The sequence below is a fragment of the Stigmatopora nigra genome, chromosome 13, assembly GCF_051989575.1.
Source record: "Stigmatopora nigra isolate UIUO_SnigA chromosome 13, RoL_Snig_1.1, whole genome shotgun sequence".
NCBI lineage: Eukaryota > Metazoa > Chordata > Actinopteri > Syngnathiformes > Syngnathidae > Stigmatopora > Stigmatopora nigra.
The window spans coordinates 9,852,632-9,875,848 of record NC_135520.1 but is presented as its reverse complement, the minus strand read 5'-3'; the positions used below and the strand labels follow the sequence as shown (position 1 = coordinate 9,875,848).

Below are 23,217 nucleotides of genomic sequence, written 5' to 3'. Positions count from 1 at the left end.
GGCCCAGGGAGAACTTGCAAACTCCACACAGGTGGACGTGACCTGGATTTGAACCCAGGACCAGAGCTGTGAGGCCGATGCCCTAACCACTCATTCACCGGGCCGCTACCAGATAAATAATGAATACATAATAATAATGAATAAACAAGTAACAAAATAAGTAGTAGTCAACAAGTGGATACAAGAAAAGGGACTAAATTGAACAATTTAAACGGTCTGTTATATACAGTGTTTTGAATCGTCTACCTGTCTAGATATTGTGTATGAGCTAAACCCTAATAATGCACGCCCTTCTGACCAACATTAGCACCATATACACCTATTTGTGCATATGAGTCAGGGTCACCTGATTTTGAGGATCTGCCAATAGTCTCAATACGACACCTCAAAAACTTATCAATCAAGAAGGGCGGAAAAAAGCACATCCGAATGATTTGCTTGTCAGTGATAGTTCGATTCAGTATAAATGGTTTAGCTGTCGCCATTAATGGCAGTCAATGAGTTCAATTTCTTTTTTACCCAATTTCGATCCTATGAAAATCATGGTCATCGAGTCCGATTTCCGATCACTTGATCGAATTGGGGACGTCCCTATTAATTATTTGTATGTGCGTAAGGGAACACATTAACTTTTACTTTAAATTACTATTATATCTAAAAATTTGATGATAAAAGAATGTATACATTGAATAAAGTGACATTTCGAGCCATTGCAAAACTCCTGTTTTAATCATAACCCAAAAGAATATCAGTCATCAAATATAGAGACTAAGAAGCGTGATTACATGCAACAGTCAGGGCAAAAAAGTAAAACTTTTTTCCTAATTGAACAATATGCAGGCATGAATAAATTAAAGGGTTTAATTTCTTACACAATTACAGCAAAACCACTCATGCTGTAGAAAATGGCAAAAAAATATACATTTTTGCATTTCAAGACTGACTGTAACTGGGAAAAAAAAGAAAAAGGAATTACAAGTAATATTTTTTTTTTCTTACTTAGAGCATTCATGAAGCACTGAAGTGGTAAGCTCTAGTAATAGCACACAGTGGATATGTTTACATGGCCAGCAATAACCCAAAACTGAACAGAACCTGCTTCTTTTGAAATGATCACAATAGTTGCAATATTTGCTGAACCATTCAAACTATAATCCCATTTATTTAAGACCTAATATGGAGTTACATCCAAATTGCATTCCAATATCATTATTTACTTAAACTGTTCAGAGATATAATAACTAGCACATTTCTAGTAATAAGGTGAATTATATTCCAATGTCCAAGCGAAAAGGGTTAGTGTTTTGACTAAGAATGGGCTAGATAACTCAGAAATAGTTAACAGATATTTATTTCCAACACACATGACCTAATTGCCAATGAGTCAAAATGAATGTATATTTCTTTAATGTGGCAGCATATTTAAAATAAATGTGCTCAATACTAATTTTGAACTAATTATCAAATTGTTTGTATGATGTGATTGATCAATTAATATTAGGCAATTAACCGCCATAAATGTACCGAGCCTCACTTAAAAGATACATTTCTATTGGTTTTTATAGCAAAAGTGGACCAAATACTATTTTTGAAATGTATTATTGGCTTTTATGTATGACAATGTGATAAATCGCAGTTAATCTGTATGGCAAATAATTGCAAATAAAATGTGCCCAGTCTTAGTTTTGACATTAAAATATGTATGTGGTCTAAGTGATTGGTAGGCTATGGAAACATTTGGCATGTAGTCTTGGATTGCATTGCGCAGTCTTTGAAGTAAACATATGCACCACCAACAAATTTGACAAGTTGAATATAGACCACAAAGGGTGCTTCTCAAACAACAAATTTGTTCTTGGTGGTGGAGCCACTTTTGGTTGCAGTGTCAGAGTGGGATTGGTAGCCAATAGTCATCTTCAAGGGGAGTCCCAACCGATCCTTGTAAACTCTCCTGTAATCAGGGAAAAATAATGTTATGTTTGATGACAGCTGGGATTTGTGTATCATTTTTAAGAATACAAACATTTCAGCTCATTCCTCACCCTATATGTGTTATAGCATCACGGTTTTGACAATCTGATGTCCATACGGCGATCTTATCTCCTTTAGTGCGGATGTTGACAACAGCTCCACAAACATCATCACTGAAGTCATCAAAAGCCTCTCCAACTAAGCATAAGAGCTGAAAAAAGAAGAGAAATATTTATGGAATTGGATGAAAATTGTTATACTGCAAAAAGGAATAATTTGATATAGTATTCAAATTTTGGATACCACATTATTATACATAATTTCAACAACATGCCAAAAACAAAATGTCCAAAATCCCCAAGTTCAATCCATGCAAAGAAGCTGCTATCACATGTTTAAGCCCAACTGGGGTAAATTAAATTATTTTTAAAAAGACTGCGGTTATTTTTCTCCATTTGTTAAACAGAAGTCTTTCCTTGGCGATACACAATAAATATGTTGTCTGCCCCTTTAAGCAGTTGCTCACTAAAATGTTCCGAAAAATTCTACAGCTTTTTCCCCAGCTTGGTTTGGATATACAGTCATATATCTGCTTATGAATGCCTCTAGGTAAGAAATTTTCAGGTTAGGAAACTCTTTGATATCCAAATGACCGTCCCAACATACAAAAACAAGATCCAAGTAAAGAAATCCCCCAAAATGTAAACGCATTTTCTGTATCTGTTATTTTATTTTGTAATTTTCCTGGTAACATTGCGGACTGCTTTACTTTGACTTGGACCCGCCCACAAAAACCAGAACACACTTTTGGCCACCGTTTGTCATCAGTTTTTTGTTTTGTTTTTAATTATCGGTGGAATAAGCGGGCACTGTTATTCATCGAAAAATTGTATGGTAACATTAGCCTCCTCTGTACTGTCCTGTACTACTGCCTGAAAAGATGTATTTTCATGCTTGTTATTTATTTTGAGACATTAATAAATCATTTTCTTACAATTTTCTTTCATTTTTGTCTGTTTTTCACATCTTTTAAACAACGGTGGGACACTTTGATCATTTTTTTTGAAGACAATGGAATGAATTACAGAATTTAAATATAAAGTACTGCTCTATTTACAAAAAAAATCCAAGTTAGGAAAGAAGTTCTGGAACCAGTAAATTTCGTAAATAGAGGTACGACTCTACAGACTCTCTCCTACTATTTTCTGTTTGGCCTAAAAATGACTGCTCTGAAAAAGGTAACCAGAGCATTAAAGCTAGTAATGGGAAGACATTTTCCGCTGTGTAGTGTGAGATACAAAAAAAAAAAAAAACATCCCATAGTCAATTGTGTAAACTTACAGTTTCTAACCAGAAGCGGTCTAGGTCGAATTTTCTCTGCTGCTTGTTGAGTGTAATCAGCCAGCGTCCTCCACGTACGTTTCTCTCATCCTCCCACATGGGCTCAATTCCATCCTGCAACATCCATTTGACATTGTGTAAAATTTATAGTTTAACATTGAACTCAATTGTCAATTTAAACAATGTTGAATGTTCTCATGACATGCAGCATGTCTTTTTAAAATGGATTGATAGGGGTTCAATTTTAATCCACTATTGACAAAGGGTCAATTCTCAACATTACGATAACTGTTTATTTGTTCTAGTTTTTCTGAAGCAACCCGAAAATAAAAATAAAAACATTACAAACATTTAAAAAAAAATCAGCATAATAATAGTGTAAATGGAGCGATCAAACACACCTTGAAAAGGGAGTAATCGCAGCCTGCCATGAGATGGCTTGACAACTGGATATGGTTGTACAGACTGGAAATAAATAGTACACTAGTAAACTCATTTGAACTAGAATTTCAGTAGATTACTGGACTATTATTATTTTGTGACTTACGCCCAAAAATCTTCAACTGTATCAAATTTGGAGATGAGTCGCAGGTTGGCCTGCCATGTTTTGGTCTTGTCATTCTTGAAGAACCAGAGAGACCATCTGTTAGGGTATAAATAAAAAAGCATTTGCATTAATGTAAAAAGGCTCTTCATTAAGTTACTGCCATTGAAGGCAGCCAGAGTTGGACTGGAACAAAAAAACAAAACATAAAAATCGGCCCTGCCATTTTTGGTCACTCACGGGCCCGCTTTATTCGTCTGTGCGTCCCTTTGGGGGGTTGTGACTATTATAGTGCTCTGCACATAATCTTACATTTTCTTTTAATAAACTTCTCTCAATCTTCCACACCCTCTTTAGAGCGTAAATCGAGCCACCAAAAGGTTGGGGCCCCGAGTGTGGAAGCCACCCTCTAAATTCTGACCGTCAAGTGTGTATAGAGGCACCTTGAAAGATGATTAAAAAAATAAGGTAATTTAGATACAAACAAATACGAATAGAATTTTAAGGACATTTTTCCATTTGCGTCTCAATTGTTTCTGGGGCGAAAAGGGCAGAGCACTGCAACATTACATTGGATAAACTAAACCAATACCCAAAATCCAACATGGCCTCCCACTTTAAATGGATTGAATGTCTACTACAAATAAACCAGTGTGGAACTTGTTCAAACTCACAGCAGCAGAAAGATGTTTTCATCTCTCATTATTGTCAGTGGCACTGAAAGGGGTAAAAGGAGGTTGCAAAAAGTCAAAGACACTGAGCTTTACAGCAAATGAGTAATCAGGATGCACCTGGATGCTGCTAGTACAAACTGTTGAGTTTGCTTTGGTATCTATTCCAATTAATCCTGACATTGTGAGTGCACTCACGTCCGAACAAAATTAGGGATGGGCGCTTGATTAAACGTCCTTTATCAGTAATACCATAGCCAAGGGGGAAGATCTGACTTGGATCCCAAAGTATGCAGTATTAGTATTAGTAGTTTTAGTAGCAAATTGTAAGTTGAGTTTTTAATTGTGCTTTGGTGCTTTATGTTGTTGTTTTGAGTCTTTTTTTAAAAATCTGTTTATTAATATTGGTTCAAATTATTTACTTAAACATAGTGGAAGAAATAATACATTTTAGTGCTGCAATCGCAATACCAAAAACCAAACCAATGTTTTTAATCAAGTTTATCAAACTGTCAGAAACTAATGCTGTTCTGTGCCTATTCCAGACACCCATTTGGTATTTTTTCTCATTAGGACACTATAAATACTCTGAATATACTTTAAAATCTCATTATACTTTTTTAATGACAAAAAAACATTCAATTTAATTCATATCGCTAAAACAACGTTCATGATATTGTGTGAATAAATGTGTTTTTGACACATTGTTTAAGTATATCGCATTACATTTGACAGACGGCACATTATATTTCTCAGAGCCTTACCTGTTTTGTAGGGGGTGTTTAATGTAGGCTTCAGGGCTTACAATTTCTTGACCAGTCTCTTTTGCTTGTTCAGCTTCACCCTCTTCAGGCAGGGATGGACTTGGAGTAGTTTCCTGAAAAACAGTTTATTTGACAGTTTATTAGGTGCTTATACTTGAGGGCCCACATTTGCCTATCGTCACAATGTTGCACCTCACTTTTGAAATGTAAGAACAATTCTACCAAGGTATTATTTGGATATAATCATTGTAAACACATCAAAGTGCTGTACAATATCGTATGTATATATATATTGTTTGTCTTCCTCTGGTCAAAATACACCCTACCACTAATTAGTTTGTCACAATTAAACATTCAATACACTTGCAAGGGAAGGGTGGCATCAATGAACATTCATCCAACTTCAAATGAATTGAATGTCTATCTGACGGACCGGCACCAGGTGACTCGCGGAGCGTCATCGGTCCGCGGACCGGTGATTGGGGGCCTCTGGCCTAAATGACCCAAAATTTGATGTCTATGTAAGTGGACGCCAGGAGCTTGTGGGTTAAAAATTTAGTTTTTTAATGACCAAAAATTCATTCCATGCGGTATAAAGGTTTAATTCGACTCTTTAAATACAACATGAGTCACTGAAACAGAAATCGGCGGCGAGGTCATTCAATAAGAGCGTTAACTTGTTTTACGAGAGAGCATTAACAGGGTTTAATGTTAAGTACTCGAGACGCCGATTTAAGTTTATGTTGAAACTGCAGACTAATGGTTTGCAGTTTGAGTGTTTTCTGACCAAATCCCAGCACGGTTTAGGTTACCCCTAAAGACTAGTATTGAGCAAAGTGTACAGCGAGTCTTCAACGTCAGCTTAAAAGTTGCGAGGTCTCCATACTTCTCTGCCATGGCGCTTCGGTCGCATTAAAGAACAGCTATTTGAAGCTCAAACGATCGACAGTCCCTAAACACGTCACGGTTACCGATCATACGAGCGAACGACAAAGTCTACGTCAAATCGCTCTCACTACAAGTGTTTTTGAAGTTTTTTGTAGAAAGTACTCACCGGTTCGGCGGTCGCCATTTTACAAATCTGCGTTGGGGAAAGTTACACTTGATTGGAGCGGACGGAGCAGCGTGACCGAACGCTCCAGACATGCGCGTTGTGCGGCATCTGGCTGGCTGCTTGGGCACCGGGAGTCCGGGACTCCACCCCTCCAGTAGGCAGACTGAGGCATGGCGAGCACAGAAGAGAGAAGGGTGTGCGAGACGGAATGCTGCAGAAAAGACGCCAAACTTCAATGTCCCACGTGTATCAAACTTGACATTCAAGGCTCCTATTTCTGTTCCCAGGTAAAACTTCTCCGTGGTCGCGATTGTTTATAAAGATCACTGTTTCTGTGTCGCAAGGGGCCCTGTTATCATAAACCAGCTATGTAGCTATGTAGCTGTCATGCTAAAGAGCAAGCCCATGGTTTGCACGTGAGCTTGGAAATAAGTTTGACGATATTAATTTAGTTGTCAAATAATTAAAATACATCCGTTATGATGAGTGCTTAAACTAAATAACCATTGTCTGCTTAGCCAAAGATTTTGTTACCTTGATTAGGGGTGGGAGGTTTGGGGAATTGGCGATATATTGAAATTATTTTATATCGTGATTAATTATATTCTGATTTACGATATGCTCCTGCTGATAATTGATGTATCGCTTTAAAAGATGTCACTCTTTTACCCCATAGGTCCTGACTCTTTTTGGCATTTTATATAATTCTGTATACTGTATTAAAATTGTTTAACATGCTCTGGCAAAATAATGAATTATTAGCCCTCAGGGTGCCATAATATCAGTGCTCAAGCATTTATAAACCACGTTTTCCTAGCTTTAAAATAATCAACCTTAAATCTACTTTTTTTGTGGTATATGAATGCCAAAACTGAGGGAGATTTTGAAAACCGTACCGTTACAAAATGTTGATACCTCCATGTCAAACAGTTAATTTATTTTATTTTTTACCTGAGCGTTAAAGGCACTGTAATTTTCGGACTCGGCTGGTTAAGGAATAGATTCCTACCAAAATCTTCTAGACTTATATAGACTTTTTATAGTGCTATACAACCAAATAATTTTGACTGGGAGTGGGTGAATGAACATTAGAAAATCTGCCCCTCTCATTCTGAGTGAATATAATCTCCAGCACTCTGTTACACTAACACATTCAAAACCATACCTCCCAGTTCAGTGTCTTTCCTTGACAGTAGTGGGTAATTAGTTATTTTTAGTCATGTCCTGCACATTCTCTAGGTATTCCAGGGATAATTTCCTATACATTTTAGGGCTAATCCGGGTCAATTCCTGTAAATTGTGAATTTGAGTTATGAAAATTGAACATTGCAATGATATATTGTCTACATATTTACATTACTATTGCACTGAATTATTCTGTGTAGGGAAGACTTTCGCATGCGTTCAAATTGTCATAAAAGATTTCTAATTCTTTAAGAAATATCTTTTTATTCCTCTTTAATAGATGTATTATAGATTGATAATTGTTCTGAAAAAACATGTCAAACTAATGCAATGTTACCTTTTAATATCAAGGAATGTTTCAAAGGGAGCTGGGCATCTCACAAGCTGCTACACAAAAAAGCAAGTAAGTAATGGTTCCAGGGAGTAATTCATTTTAAGGAGCATTTGTTTAGTCACCACACGAGTCTTTGTATACACCTAACATAGTACAATGTTGTCATGCTACTCTTGTTTACCTACAAAATTACACTTTATAACCTTATTAATATCCATCCATCCCTTTTGCTTACTTATGGCTGTGCATCATATATCATTTATTATCACTTCTCCAACCAATACCCCTGGTATCTTTACTTGATGGGGTTATGGGTCAAGTTAACTCGTGGTATCAGTAAATCCTGCCGTCAATGGCATATACAGTCATATCTCTACTTACGAATGCCTCTGGGTACGAAATTTTCAGGTTACAATTTTTTTTATAGGCAAATAACTGACTCGAGATACGAAAAAGTTACAAGATCCACCAATTGCATTTCCTTATCCGCTATTTTATTTTGAAAATATTGTTGCGGATGCATTGATTATTTCTTTAGCACATCGCTACCCCCTACTGGGCTCTCATTTCATCGCTCTCATTCTATCTCAATGACAATAAAAGCATTCACTCCAATTCAATTGGCTGTATCACAACAACCACTATCCATGTTTCATGATTCTCTTACATACCTGTACACCTCAGCTAAATGCTCTCCTTATTAATGCTTGCAATTCCCCTTAAGTGATTAAAAAACATACAAATGCAATTCGGCACATATTTTCACACACACGCACACTTACACACACACACAGGGCACACGTAAAAGTCTAAAATGTACTACAAAGTGGACGTCTTTCGGTAGAACGGGCTCTTGCGGGTTTGGCATCTCCCATTATAACGGCCGCGGAAGGAAATATTTTAGCGTCGCAGTGCCCATTTTCATATGCTTTATTTATTTTAACACAATGATAAATAATGTCCTTATAATTTCCTCTTGTGTGTTTCCTTACAATTAATTTCGTACCTAGAGGTTTGACTGTACTGTATACAAGTAGTCAACTACTCAACAAGTAAGCAACTGACTGCCAACCAAGTTTCTACCTGTATTCGTCATCCTACATTAAACTAAAACTGATTACAAATTCTTGGTAAGAAAAAAGGAATTTCATAGCTGTTGATGCTACGTACGTTATTATACAATTATTATTTCGTCAAAGCTTCAGGCAAATTGCTGCTCAATCCTAAAATATCAAAGATCCTTCATATTCACATCTCATTTGCTCTCTTGGGTATCATGATAAATTCCCAGTTTTCCAGCAGAAAATACGTGTTAATGGGTGGTCACTTGCAATTTTCAGTTTGAAAACTAATATTTATCATAATTACGACACCACTTGAATGCAGCATAGTACTATTACAGGGAGTGCAGAATTATTGGGCACGTTGTGTAGTTATGGATTCATTTTATTAATGAACAACAACCATGTTCTTAATGAACCCAAAAGACTCAAAGCTGAATATTTCTGGGTGCAATTACATTAGTTTTGTGGGTAGTTTAATTATGCAAGGTCATAGGAATCAGTAATAAGACTTAGAGACCATGTTTTGTTTTGTCAGAAGAGGACAAGCACCAGAATGAATGTAAGAACTGTGTAGAGAAAGACATCAACACCGACCCATGGCCTGGCTACCGGTACACAGGGAAACTTCACCCTTACTACCCGTTGGTGAGTACATCTATACATCTTAAAACATTTTAAGTAACAATTCAAAAAAAATTAAACAATTTTTTTTTTCTTAACTGTCGGAAAACCACTGAACTAAGACTAACGTGTCGATTTGAATTATTCAAGAATAAAGTACATACTGAGGTTTTTTTTTTAGGCAAAAATAAACAATCAAGACTGGAAGATCTTTTTTAAAATAAGAACATGAAATGTACTATAATTTAAATCATTTAGCTAACGTGTTTTCTTTCTCATTTTAGACACCTTTGCGGCTTGTGCCCAGTGAAATCCAAAGACCTGACTATGCTGACCATCCTAGAGGTAAAAGATGCCATTGTTTTCAATGGTATGACCTCATATGAAGAATTAATAGTTATTTATTTTCAACAATTGTTAGCAACTCTGTTTGCTGCAATTTCTATCCTCTCTCCCTCGAATAGTTGTAAACATGTCTTAACATTCTCTTAGCAATTCATTTAATGTTACCATGGCAACCTACACCTCTGTCATGTGCCTGCATAGATCCTTACACAGGTAGCCATGGTTACAATGTCTTTTCATTCTCTCGTGGCGTTGACATCAAACTGGTGCAAAATATTTTTGCGCTATTACTAATTGTCTGTTTCCACTTAAACTAGTACAAAACAGCAATTGTTAACATGAAAGTATTTAGGGCATTAATTTTGAGCTACTCTCTTAAAGCTTAAGTAACACTTGATTATGGCACTCACGTTGTGGTCCTTTGGGGTTGTTTAAAGGAGGCCTAGACTGTGCATAACCTAAAGTTAAAACTCACTGTTGCCAAGCAACTGTTGACGTTCATCGAGCAATCCTCTTGATGACTTCATAAATTGATCAGTAAATGCCTCATGACTCCAATACCAAATCAAACGATACCCTTTAATGCTTTCAGCATCGTGTCTGTGATGAAACCTTGTGGAACCTTGTTTGAAATTTAAATATATAGAGTCGGAAATTGTTTTACTACAAATTTCAGAGATTGCACTGTCATACTTAAATCTGGAACTGCCATTTCTTGATAACTCGCTTAAAATAAAGACAGATTCTTCCTCTGCCCAAGATTATTTGAGTCAGAGTAGGCAAGACTGACAAAATCAGGAAGAAAAAGGACTATTAAATGACACAAGTCACATCTAAATACAAATTATAATGATAGTACCTGTTTTTCCACAGGAATGTCTGAATCTGAGCAGTTTCTGAAGGGAACATCGCAGATCAAGACTCTCCCACCTGAGGACATTGAAGCCATGAGATTGGTCTGCAAGGTATTATCTTTGGTTTTACATGTACCGACAGCCCTTGATGTCATGGTACCCCTTTCATTTATTATGCATTGGGATTGTTAATTGCAGCTGGCACGAGAAGTTCTGGATATCGCAGCTGTAATGGTGAAACCTGGCGTTACAACAGAAGAAATTGACCATGCAGTACATCTGGTACACGAGCACATAGTTATTTATTCACATTTGTATGCAAGACCCGCTTTAAAATTCATCAATCTTGGACCAGAGAGCCTTTATTTTCTAATTGGGAATTTTTGATGAGGAGAAACCAAAAGATAATACACCGGCTTTTTAGCTTGCAATTCTGTTATACTTTAATGCACTTCCTCCTTATGCTACACCAGACACTTCCATTGTTTTGTTTTGTTGTAGTTAGAGCCGGGCAATATGAAAACAAATTGTTATCACGATAAAAAAAAAGTCAGTCTATCAATAATTATCACGATGACACATCTTTTTAGTTTCAAATTTGAAACTTCAAACTTTTGTGAATAACTAAATACATTACTTTCCTCCTTATTCAAATATCTGTAAGTAAGTGTTACTTTAAAAGAAAATATTAAATATGAATTTTAAAAAGTATTTTTTGTTCTATTGTGCAATGAAGATAAGACAACTCCCTCCTTACACTGCTTTTTTTCTGTTCAGGCTTGTATTACAAGGAATTGCTACCCTTCTCCTCTCAACTACTACAACTTCCCCAAATCCTGCTGCACATCTGTAAACGAAGTTATCTGTCATGGAATCCCAGACAGAAGACCACTGCAAGATGGTGATATTCTTAATGGTAGGCTCAATTCACATTTACATGTTCATGGCGCCTGTTTGTACTGACCTTTTGTGCAAGTATGAATTTCCAGCCCGTCTCCTTCAAAGGGTTTTGGAATAATATGAAAAATAATACATTTATGAAAAATTATCTTGCAGACAAAATAAACATTTAACTTCAATGAAACCTGTCCTAAATGTTTAAGTCTTAGGATTAGAAAGCCCCCTTTTTCTTTTTTTGACTTGAATATTCGACTCTGTTTTAAAATGGGCACTCTCCTAGTCTCGTCTTAATGACTTTCCATCAAGTGACCAGCATGATCCCACAAGACAAATGATGTTATTAACCTTTCACAGTGGCGTTCCTCCATTCATATTACCTGCCTTCTATTTTGCTTTGCTTATTTCTCGCAGTTCTGTCCTATGGGTGGAAATTGGTTCTATTATGCCCACTGCTTCTTTGTTACATGGCAAAATGGAGGAATGAAATCAATCTACAGTCTTTCTTCTCTTTCCTGCAGTGGACATCACTGTCTACCACAACGGTTTCCATGGGGACCTCAATGAGACCTTTTATGTTGGAGATGCGGACGAAGGAGCAAAGAAATTAGTTCAGACTACCTATGAATGCCTTATGCAAGCTATTGACTCTGGTAAGGATTGGATTTTTCTTTTTACTCACCACATTTCTGCCCGTTGTAATGGTCTACATTTTTGCGTTGGATTTATAGTTGCCTGTATAGTTGTGTCTTGTTGCTCCATATGTTTAAGTGCAAGTGTGAATATTTACTCATGGGCGTATTTAGTCGATGTGCAATAGGAGGAGTTTTCTGATGCTGCTAACATTCCCCATACAGTGAAGCCTGGCATCCGCTACAGGGAGCTTGGTAACATAATCCAGAAGCACGCTCAGGCGAATGGCTTCTCTGTGGTGCGGAGCTACTGTGGCCATGGCATCCACAGGCTTTTCCATACCGCTCCAAATGTGCCGCATTATGCCAGTAAGTTGCGCTAACATTAGGAAATATTGAAGAGATTTTCAGTTATCTGCATGTGAAAATAATTTCGGCCTTCACGTATCCCTTTCCAGAAAACAAAGCAGTTGGTGTCATGAAGCCGGGCCATGTGTTTACCATTGAACCCATGATATGTGAAGGTGAGTCTCAATTGATGCATTTGAGCCGCTTTATCCACACTAGGGGTGGGGGACACCCTGAATTGGTGGCCAGCCAATCGCATGGGACAAGGAGACAAACAACTATTCACACTCATACTTAGGGGCAATATAGTGTCCAATCAGGCTACCATGGATGTCTTTAGAATGTGAGAGGAAACCGGAGTACCCGGAGAAAACTCACGCAGGGCCGGGGAAAACATGCAAACTCCACACAGGTGGACCGACCTGGATTTAAACCCAAGTCCCCACTGTGAGGGCAATGCACTAACCACTCACCTGCTGGGCTGCCATTATACAAAAGTATGCATTTAACACTTCAGGTGGATGGCAAGATGAGACCTGGCCCGACGGCTGGACAGCAGTTACCAGGGACGGGAAGCGCTCTGCCCAGTTTGAACACACCCTTCTGATCACAGAGACAGGTTGTGAAATCCTTACCCGCCGCCTTGAAGACAATGGTCAGGCTCATTTTCTGAGCCAAGTGTAAGCCAGACTGGCACACACATGCAATGAGGACTGAACTAAGTGGACGTTGTGACATCCAGCATGTCTGGATTTCTTGTACGGGCTTACACATGTTCAAACAAGAGAATACTGTTCCTGGAGTTTACGTTTACTGTGGCTCTTCAATTAAATATCAGCCTTCAAATTAAATTGTTGTACTTGAATGTGTCATATCTGGATTGATTTGACAGTCAAGTGTGTTTATTTCTCTGAAGAAAATATTGAAAAGGTTTATTATGAAAAAGGGATTATTTTCAGTCATTAGGATGAATAATTCGGATAAAAAGGATGCTGCAGGAACGGTGATCGGAACTTCCTGAGGAGGTCACTAGGCGGCACTATCCGCAATGCAAAAGGTTCTGTTTTTTAATTCAAAAGAGCTTTTATTCCCTTATGAAGAACAAATAATAGTTTGGTTGTTTGTTGTTTATATATAAAATAACACTTTACAAAATATTTACAATCCTGTTCTTAGAGGGAAAAATACTTATACCCTACAAAAACAAGCGGTAGATATAATTATACATTTAAGACATTTTTACTTTAAAAAATATATAAAACTTTCAAGGATGAATGAAATATTCATAATATATATATTTTTTAGCTTGTGAAAAAAAAATGAATTTATAGAACTAGTTGATTGATTTTTTTTGGCTCAAGGCCAAAGTGGTGTCCTGTTTAATGTAATTCCTGAATGTGTTCACTACTGTATTACACCGTCTGAATGCCCAAAATTATGTTGTTGTGTGTCATGGCTTGCATTTCTTTTTTTAAGAAAATTGAAAAGTTTTAAAGATGCAAAGCAAAATTTAAAAAAATATAATCAACCTCATGGGAAAGGAAATAGACATAAAGTAATAATATTGTTTTTATAATTAAGATGGGAGTTCTGTGTGGCCTAAATAATTAAATGGTGATTAAAGAGGACAAGCAACAGAATGAATGTAAGAACTGTGTAGAGAAAGACATCAACACAGACCCATGGCCTGGCTACCGGTACACAGGGAAACCACCCTTGGTAAGTACATCTATACATCTTCTAACATTTTAAGTAACAATTCAAAACATTTAAACATTTTTATTTTCTTAGCTGTTGGAAAACTACTGAACTAAGACTAGTGTGTTGATTTGAATGAAAAGTTGATGTCTCATGGACTGGTATTTATTCAATAATAAAGTACATACTGAGTTTTTTTAGTAAAAAATAAACAATAAAGACTGAAAGATTTTTTTTTAAATAAAATGAAATGTACTATAATTCAAATCATTTAGCTAACGTGTTTTCTTTTTCATTTTAGACACCTTTGCGGCTTGTGCCCAGTGAAATCCAAAGATCTGACTATGCTGACCATCCTAAAGGTAAAAGATGCCAATCCATTTGAATTGTGAGTGTCCTCAGTTGAAATGGATTGTACTTGTACTAAAGTAATACCTTGAGATACAAGCTTAATGCGTTTCGGGACCAAGCTTGTTTGTCAACTTACTCATTTTTCCCCTAGAAAATAACTACTAATTCTTTGAAATATGTTTTTTTGCCATAAAGAATGTTTGTCATTATATAATGAGTTAGCATGGATATTGTTCTAATTTTAAACCATGTCTATCCTTCTTGAGCAAATCCAAAAGTCACAGGGTAACCATTGTTTGTTGAATTAATTGCAATACGCCATTGCATTTCATATCTTTATTAAAAATTTGGACACACAAATGAGAACGGTGGAGCTTTTTGAAACAGTGACTTGTACAGAAAGTTCTTCCTGAGTTGTCTTTGATAAAGAGCCTGTTTCAACTTGGAAATGGAAGGCAAAGATGGCTGTTACATTGTCCTTAGCCTGAGTTCTTATATGTAGAGCAATACCTGAAGAAGCACCACTTAAAACCTTGTGATGCCACGTTGTTCGCACAATATCCAAATGTAAACATGTCGTGTTTGGAACCCAAGATCATATTTTGTTGCTGACAGTAATGTAACCAAACACAAAGTTGTACACATGCCGATTCATTAAACGCATAATTGGCAAATCTTCACTTTGGTCCAATGTTATTAAAACAATCCTATTTAATGGTAGACAACTTGCAACCGGACCGCATCAGTGCCCTCACCAATCTCTTTTTTTCCCCTAAAAAGTCTTTGGAGTACAAATATTTGCAATCATTACTGCATTTTTTTTAATTTAGTGAGTGTTGATATATAGTGTGATTAAAAGTACTGAGACCATTGGAATCATGCAAAGCTTACTGTGGAGTGACACTCAGGATTGTTCTGATGCTGTGGAGAAAAAAAAATACAAAAGTCACAATCTTTATCTTTTTCTGCATGATGATATTAATGTAATGATTGGATTCTTTTTGTACCCTTTGCCCTGCTTCAACAGTTCAATGGCCTCATTGATGTGCTCCAAAGGCATCTTGTGAGTAATGAATTCATCCAGCTTCACTTTCTTGTCCATGTAGGCTTTAGTCATTTGTGCCACGCCATCCTTACCCTTAAAGCCTGAGTAAAAATTTCGCCATACATTTTCAACAATCTCATTCATTTCCAATGGCGTAATCAATTCCCACAAAGCATTTCCATTCACTGCTATTGAATTCAACAAGCACTTATAAAAAAACAAGATTATTCAAAATGATTTACCACTATTATTGGCAAAACAATCGAACTGGGAAAGCCCCAATATCATATAAAAGTGGGACAAAAACAACAAAGTGACCTGTAAGTGCCATTAAAATTAACGGCAATTCACCAAGGAACATGAAGTGACCAAAATTCACTGGAAATTAGCCATGAGTACCTCAAAGATAACAAGGAACTGGCCTCCAATTTATTCATTTTCTGTTATTGTCAATGACATCAAATTCATTCAAACAAGCAGGGCTGGCTGTGAATGTTCATCTTTAAATGCCATGGTTGAGGTCCATTCCATTTGGACTGGAAGCTAATGTTAACCCAACATTCACCTAATGTTCATTCAAATGAATTGGACATCTAGCGCTGTTAATGACAACCACCGAGTTAAGACACGTGACTCAGAATGCCTTGATTAAATTATCTCTTTCAAATCATATACAGAAAAATGTATTATGTTGGAAATAAATATAGCGTCATATCCCAATGCAAAAATAGAAGAATCCTTTACCTCCAAACATGGAGCCCTTCCACGTGCGTCCACCAATGAGATCATTTGGACGTGCAGAAAAATCTTCTTTGTCAGTCCAGCCAACGATCACACTCACACCCCAGCTTGGTACACATGATTCTAAAGCTGCACGCTAGGAACATAGGCATTCTGTTAAATATTCAACAAGACTATTAAAAATAGTTTTATCTCATTCTTAGCACAAGTGTTCCTCACCATAAGTTTTACATTCCCAACACATTCCAAAGAGTAGTCAACTCCACCACCAGTCATCTCAGATATCACTTGATTTATAGGTTTGTCGTGATCCTTTGGATTTACAAAATCAGTGGCTCCAAACTCTTTGGCTTTATCAAACTTGTCTTTGTTGATATCCACAGCGATGATTCTTTTGGCGCCAGCATATTTGCAGCCCATTATTGCAGCCATGCCCACTGCTCCCAAGCCAAACACAGCACACGTAGAATCTGGCTCCACCTAAAATAAAGAAAATTAAAAGCCACGACCGATTGCTAATTGACAAAATGTATGTAGAATAGTATGTATTCTAAATAATGTTTCATTGATACTCGTATTGATATGGTTACGATGTTCTGCAACCTAAACTTTCTGAAATCTAATCTTCAGTCCAATCATCTTTTGCTGAGAATTTCATTGATTTGATCACAAGTAGACCTCCAATCCAGGATTTTTTATTCATTCACAACCAACCCTTAAACTTCAAATAGATTAAGCACCGTCAATAGCAAGCAAGGAGTCAAGCGTGTCATTTTATTTTAAACAAACGTAGTATCTGTAAGGTATCAGCCTATACCAGGGGTGGGCAAACTTGTCCTCGAGGGCCGCCGTGGGTGCAGGTTTTTGTGACAACTGATCCAGCACAGAGAGTTTAACCAATGAGAGTTCTGCAGTAAACAAGAAGCACCTGACTGGAATCACCGATTGCACTTGTAGGACACCAGATTGGTGAAAAGGTGCCCTCTCTATAGGTTGGAATGAAAACCTGCACCCACTGCGTCCCTTTGTCGAATAGTTTGCCCACCCCTGGCCTATATCAAACATGGGTATCAAAATCTTACTTAGTAGTATAATGTTGCTTGACAAATTAGTATAAAATCCATAACAAGTACTGCACTCAAACATATGTTCAAAACCATTTGATTCCTAAACTTCATTATTCTCAATAATTCATTAAGGAAATCATAATACCTGTCTAAGCCCCATTCAAGTTGGAAGATATTACTACAGTGCCAAAAAAATCCACCAATTCATTTGATGATTTACAGGTGGTATGGTTTATCAATTGTTTAATTTAAAAAAAATCCTATGAAGTATAAATGTAAAGAAAATTCAGGAAATATTGGCTTAACAATAGATGAGATTTTGATGTCATACCCGGGCATTATTGACTGCTGCTCCAAATCCTGTGCTGATTCCACAGCCAAGGAGACAGACTTTGTCCAAAGGAGCAGCTGGGTCGATCTTGGCCAGTGCAATCTGGTTAATCACACTGTACTGTGAGAAGGTACTGATTCCCATAAATTGGAGCAATTTATTTCCCTTGCAGCTTAACTTGGAGGCAGGTGCTCTGCTCACATTGTGAGGAACAACATCCCTAGACAAGACAAGATATAAAACAGGATTACAAATCTGCTCAAGAGAGGGCTTGTTGTTTACAGTAATATCTAAGGTTCAACGTTGCCAATTTTTTTTGGAAAAAAATAAAAATTAAAAAAAAAATCATCTAGCCTAATGGCTGCCCCAAAAGTAGGGAGGGTTCCAATTTAAAAAAAAAAAAACTTATTCGTTTCAATGTTTTTTTTTTGAATGCAATACCTTTTGTATGTATTATTTCAGAACCTTGCTGGTGTTTATCATGCAAATATACATATTTTCTTTTTTCCTTTCTATTTCCTGGGTAGTCGGTCAATGACAGTGGATGGTCTGCTGTTGTTGTTGTTGTTGTTGTTGAATCACCCGAGGCGCCTGAGGATAATCCTCAGAAGTGCTAGACTCGCGTGTGGGAGGCTACGTAGTTCTCCGAAACTACCGTAGTACTTCAGAGCACAATTCATGAGCAATCTAGATCATTTTAAAGACGTCAGTTCCCAGACTTGCTCCCAGACTACTTTTGAGCGTGTCCGGACGTTTGTTCGCTGGTCTTTTGGTCGCCAATCTTTTGTTTGCCGCTCTTTCGGCTTGATGGCTGCCTCAATGAATTGCTCAGAGATTTTATTATTAATTAAACATTCAACAATTCTAATGGAGCTCACCATGCTTTTTCGCACTGGTTAGTCTTGGTACTCTTACAGAAGCGGCACTCCCTACACTGGGAAACAATTAGCGGGACAACCTTGTCGCCTGAAAAGAACAACAAAACGAAGGCTATAAGTAAAAGATAATATACAAACTAAATTGTGGCATCTACTATGTACAAACTAACCTGGCTGAAATTCGGTGACTCCTGGGCCAACACTCTCCACAATGCCTGCTCCCTCATGGCCAAGAACCATTGGATAGAGATTGTCTTTGTCAGTTTCATAAAGGTAGAAGAGATCAGTGCGGCAGAGGCCCGTTGCCACAATCTGTTCCAAACAGAATATACTTTTAGTAAATCAAATGATTGAATTCTTTGTCGTGGTAGTTGTAGTAGGTTGATTTTTTGCAGTCCTATTAAAAGGCACATCACAGAGAAAAAGTAGCAAATATTTAGTGCCTATAATAAATGGCATTTTCCTAAATAGGAACAAATTAGAAACCCTAGGTCTTCCGTAGCAAATTTATTTTCCGTGATCTTAAACTCAGGCCCGGACTGAGAAATGGTCCTGCTGTCTGTGGATTCATAACTTATATGTGTTAAGAAGTTTTCAGTTTTTCCAATTGTATTCTAGTTGTCCAAAAAGCATTAAAAGTTAATTTCATCTGTCATAGGTACATTTGTAACAAACAAAAGTAAGGTGGAGTCCGCTTTTTTACTCACATTGACTCGGACCTCGTTGGCCTGTGGCGGCTCAACCTCAATGTCCTCGATAACTAAAGGCTTGTTTGCTCCCCAGGCCACTGCTGCTTTACACTTGATGACCTTAAAAACAAAACAAAAAAAGCTCAATAATCTTGGACACTGTATGAAAGCCCTTATAAGATTAAAAAATACAACCATAAAAGTTCCTGTATGGCACAGACACTACTTACGGACCTGTGTATGGCACAAATGTCCAAAATATCAGATTCGTTCATCAATTCATTCATTCAGTTTCTCTTATAGTTACTCACCCTATCCCAGCCAAATATGGAGAGTAGGGCGCGACACCCTGAATCGGCAAACATAAAAACCCCACATAGGTAGGTCGCAACCCACCAAGATTGAACCCTCGATCTCAGAACCCACTCGGTCCACCAAAGATATCTGATTTTCCCAGCCCACATATATTAGACCATTATCGCTGCCAACTTTTCCAGAGTATGAAAGTCAGATGTCTCCTAAAAATCACTATTGCAATATCAGTTAACAGTTTAGATGTCAATGACAAGTTGAAGAATCATTTCCACTCTGGAAGGGATAGTCAAATTTTTGCGTTTTCATCACCCCAAACACCTTTGCCGTGTAAACAATAAGGCGAAATGGAAAACCCTTTTCCCTTTCGCCTCATTTGCTATGGGGCATGTAAATACCATTTGCAGACATGTTTAACACACTATTCTAAACAAGCGGAATGGTATCATAAAATTGTACTTTTTATAATTAAGGTGGGGGAATTAAATCATTCATTCATTCATCTTCCACATCACTCCTCAAAAAGGTTACTGGAGCCTAACCCAACTGTCTTCAGGCAAAAGGCGGACTGGTGACCAGTCTAGGATGTCCTAGACTGTCACCAGTCAGTCACTGGCACACAGAGAGACAGACTTACACTCACACTGCCCCTGTGTAGGAATCGAACCCAGACTACCCGCACCAATGTCAGGCAGAAGAACCACTGCACTATCGGGTGATGAAATTAAATCATATAAATTTTAATTGCCTTTTAATCTTGAAATAATAAACTATTTGAAAATAAATAGTCAGATCTGCAATAATGCGGATGCCGTAAAGTCCTCCAATTCTGGGATAACCCTTAAATATAACGTAATAAAAGTTGCTGGGTTTTTTCCAGCCTTGAACAGGTTGAAGAATGGAAAAATACACCTTTTATGGTCTCTTATGATAGCTTCAAAGGTCAAAATTGAGCATGAGGCAAAGGGTGAAAGTAGACTGACAACTTAGAGAGACATGATTCGTCCAAATGAAATGGACTTTATCAAAATGTCTTTTCAATACATTCATTATACTACAATAATGCATTGTAACTGTTTCCTTAAATACACCATAGAACTGTGCATTAAGTTCTAAGTACTGTATAATGTTCTAATAATTACAAATGACATAATGGGATCACATTTTGCATGATATTTTTGACAAACATTTGATTTTACTTACCTTACCAACCGTGGCCATTCTCCCAGTCAATTTGATTTACGAAGGATTGGGGAAGTTGCAAGTACTGGATAAACATGAGCCTCTATCTTGGAGTTATATAATCTCTTCGTGAAATAAGGGGTGGAGCTTCAGTCTCTGGCATAAAGTTGAAGACATGTCGTTTGGGTCATGTAGGGATTCTGACCTTTCTAGATGGCCTGAATGAACTTAATTTTTTTAGATGAAGTTATTGTTATTAATCATTGCAATTATGAAAATGTTACAATTACTATTATTATTATTATTACAATTTTACTTTAAAATACTTAGATTGAACTGGATGGCGACCTTCCTGTATGGAGTTTGGATGTTATTTCCGTGTCTGCATGGGTTTTCTCTGGGTAGTCTAGTTTCCTCCCATACCCAAAAAATCTAATTGGTCGTCTGTTTGAACACTCTAAATCAGGGGTAAGGAACCTATGGCTCGGGAGCTATATGTGGCTCTTTTGATGGGTGTACATGGCTCTCCGCAAACCTGTGTGGTAAAATATGTGAACCGCTGGTCTGAGACCTAAGTCCCGGACGCACTGTGGCGCCGGAACTATCTCTAGCGCCTTTTAAAATCATATTTTTTCTTCATTAGACTCTTCTGCATGCATCCTCTCATTGAGACTCATTGATTAGCAACAGTGAAATAATGTTCTCAAGAGAAATCAGACTTTTTTTTTTACTTTCAAAGTGGTAAAATGAATAATAAATGCTCAGATTTTCATGTATTTTCACTTTTAAATTCTGAGTATGGCTCGCAAGGAATTGTTTATGGCTCTCTTCGTCAAAAAGGTTCCCGACCCCTGCTCTAAATCATGAGTGTTCATTACGTCGATTGCGAGTGACCAGTCAATTGACAAGCTACTACTGGTAGATCACCCAAGAGTTAAGATATCATCCAGTCTGTTAGTTTCCTTTGGGCCTAAATAATGTCTCATTTGGACAGTGACATCACCATGATCCCACCTTAGTACTCACACTTTGTTTAAACATGCATATCTGACTCAATTAACAATCGTTACAACCTCATCAGGATCTCGAACGCTTTGGCTTTTATTTACAACATGCTTCATAGCTGCTGTTAAGGTTTCTCTAGGATGTCGAAAACCTTCATTTGGGCGCACTTTTTCAGTAATCATGCCTTATAGCTGCCCTTACATTCAAATGGAAAAATGAATCTTTTGTATGGCTGTCAATTATTCGTTGCCACCCTCTCCTTTCAAATGGATTCCTTGTCTACTAGTGATTAACCCTTTTAAATGAAAAGCAGAAGGATGAAAAGACATCTATTCTCTGGAATAGATTTATCTGGACTTCTATTCTCGGAAATGTCAGTAAAAGGTCATTGTAATTCATGATAAATTTATGCTGAAATTAAAGTGTTTACCCCTTTTTTTTATCTTATAAATGTTTATTTCTGTGTTTGATAAGGTTGACCCAGCCTGGTGTCAAGTTGATGCCCAAAAAAACAGCATGTCCAGGACAGTGAAAATAAGTCATCCTTTTCTTTTTAATGTTCACGAAATTGTCCCAAATTTGATTTGGAAAAGTCATCAAGTACGAAGCAAAATGGTCATCTAAGTCAATGACTGTAGTTAAAGATGTTAAACATTGAATATGGTTAAAGGGATCTCATAACGGTAAGGATTACTCTTTCCACAATGTTCCCACTGAATCATTATTTATTGTACCAAACTTCTACATCTGTTTATTGTTTTTATTATGTATCCTACTATCCTTGCAAGGGTTACAAAGGTTGCTGGAGCCTGTCACAGGTGAGTAAGGCAGTAGGGTACGAAGACAGCCACTCACGCTAACAACCACACTGAGACTCACATTGCCCGCACTAAAGTTAGGCGGAAGAACCACGGCACCATCGGGTGGCTGTCTCATCTCATTTTATGAACCGCTTCATCTTCATTAGGGTCACGGGGCGTGCTGCAGCCTATCCCAACTGACACCAGGCCAGAGGCAGGGGACACCCTGAATCGGTGGCCAGACGATCGCAGGGCACAAGGAGACAGACAACCATGCATTCTCACACCCATACCTAGGGGCAAGTTAGTGTCCAATCAGCCTACCATACATGTCTTTGGAATTTGAGAGGAAACCTGAGTACCCGGAGGAAACCTACTCAGGTGGACGTGACCTGGATTTAAACCTAGGATCCCAGAGTTGTGAGGCCAACACGCTAACCACTCATGTGAGTGGCTGCAATTATTATTATTATTAATTATTTTCATTATTATT

The 23,217-nt window shown here is 37.4% G+C and overlaps 3 protein-coding genes across 5 annotated transcripts; 1 reads left to right on the top strand and 2 right to left on the bottom strand.

Annotated features, from left to right (window-relative positions):
• Positions 1-1,538: 1,538 nt before the first annotated feature.
• Positions 1,539-6,509, bottom strand: eif4eb (eukaryotic translation initiation factor 4eb). 2 transcript variants are annotated; one of them, XM_077731305.1, is made up of 7 exons: positions 6,346-6,509; positions 5,292-5,404; positions 3,860-3,955; positions 3,714-3,777; positions 3,313-3,426; positions 2,043-2,182; positions 1,539-1,951 (listed from the first exon to the last, which is right to left on the bottom strand). In XM_077731305.1, exons 1-7 carry the CDS (start codon positions 6,361-6,363, stop codon positions 1,837-1,839), a joined length of 660 nt encoding a protein of 219 aa, XP_077587431.1. In that variant the 5' UTR covers positions 6,364-6,509; the 3' UTR covers positions 1,539-1,836. The 2 variants fall into 2 exon arrangements, with proteins under 2 accessions (XP_077587431.1, XP_077587430.1); XM_077731304.1 differs by lacking the exon at positions 6,346-6,509 and adding an exon at positions 6,178-6,331.
• Positions 6,331-13,490, top strand: metap1 (methionyl aminopeptidase 1). 2 transcript variants are annotated; one of them, XM_077731303.1, is made up of 11 exons: positions 6,331-6,632; positions 7,882-7,933; positions 9,467-9,573; positions 9,834-9,894; positions 10,768-10,859; positions 10,947-11,030; positions 11,526-11,664; positions 12,167-12,298; positions 12,503-12,646; positions 12,736-12,801; positions 13,143-13,490. In XM_077731303.1, exons 1-11 carry the CDS (start codon positions 6,516-6,518, stop codon positions 13,307-13,309), a joined length of 1,161 nt encoding a protein of 386 aa, XP_077587429.1. In that variant the 5' UTR covers positions 6,331-6,515; the 3' UTR covers positions 13,310-13,490. The 2 variants fall into 2 exon arrangements, with proteins under 2 accessions (XP_077587429.1, XP_077587428.1); XM_077731302.1 differs by having other exon boundaries at positions 6,335-6,632; positions 9,464-9,573.
• A 1,505-nt stretch (positions 13,491-14,995) lies between these two features.
• LOC144206699 (alcohol dehydrogenase 1-like) lies at positions 14,996-21,038 on the bottom strand. Its single transcript, XM_077731804.1, has 9 exons — positions 20,941-21,038; positions 19,444-19,545; positions 18,907-19,048; positions 18,737-18,824; positions 17,859-18,078; positions 16,680-16,940; positions 16,464-16,596; positions 15,682-15,820; positions 14,996-15,595 (listed from the first exon to the last, which is right to left on the bottom strand). Exons 1-9 carry the CDS (start codon positions 20,956-20,958, stop codon positions 15,562-15,564), a joined length of 1,137 nt encoding a protein of 378 aa, XP_077587930.1. The 5' UTR covers positions 20,959-21,038; the 3' UTR covers positions 14,996-15,561.
• Positions 21,039-23,217: the final 2,179 nt, after the last annotated feature.

Coding starts and splice junctions, on each gene's coding strand:
- eif4eb (XM_077731304.1), bottom strand. CDS start 6,204: ATGCGACCGAAGCGCCATGGCAGAGAA. Junction 3,956..5,291: donor AAACACCCCCTACAAAACAG/GTAAGGCTCTGA, acceptor ATACCCTAACAG/ATGGTCTCTCTGGTTCTTCA. Junction 3,427..3,713: donor GCGATTACTCCCTTTTCAAG/GTGTGTTTGATC, acceptor TGGATGTTGCAG/GATGGAATTGAGCCCATGTG.
- metap1 (XM_077731302.1), top strand. CDS start 6,516: ATGGCGAGCACAGAAGAGAGAAGGGTGTGCGAGACGGAATGCTGCAGA. Junction 10,860..10,946: donor CCATGAGATTGGTCTGCAAG/GTATTATCTTTG, acceptor TGTTAATTGCAG/CTGGCACGAGAAGTTCTGGA. Junction 12,802..13,142: donor TGAACCCATGATATGTGAAG/GTGAGTCTCAAT, acceptor TTAACACTTCAG/GTGGATGGCAAGATGAGACC.
- LOC144206699 (XM_077731804.1), bottom strand. Junction 18,079..18,736: donor AACCAGTGCGAAAAAGCATG/GTGAGCTCCATT, acceptor TGTCTTGTCTAG/GGATGTTGTTCCTCACAATG. Junction 16,941..17,858: donor CAGCAGTCAATAATGCCCGG/GTATGACATCAA, acceptor TCTTTATTTTAG/GTGGAGCCAGATTCTACGTG.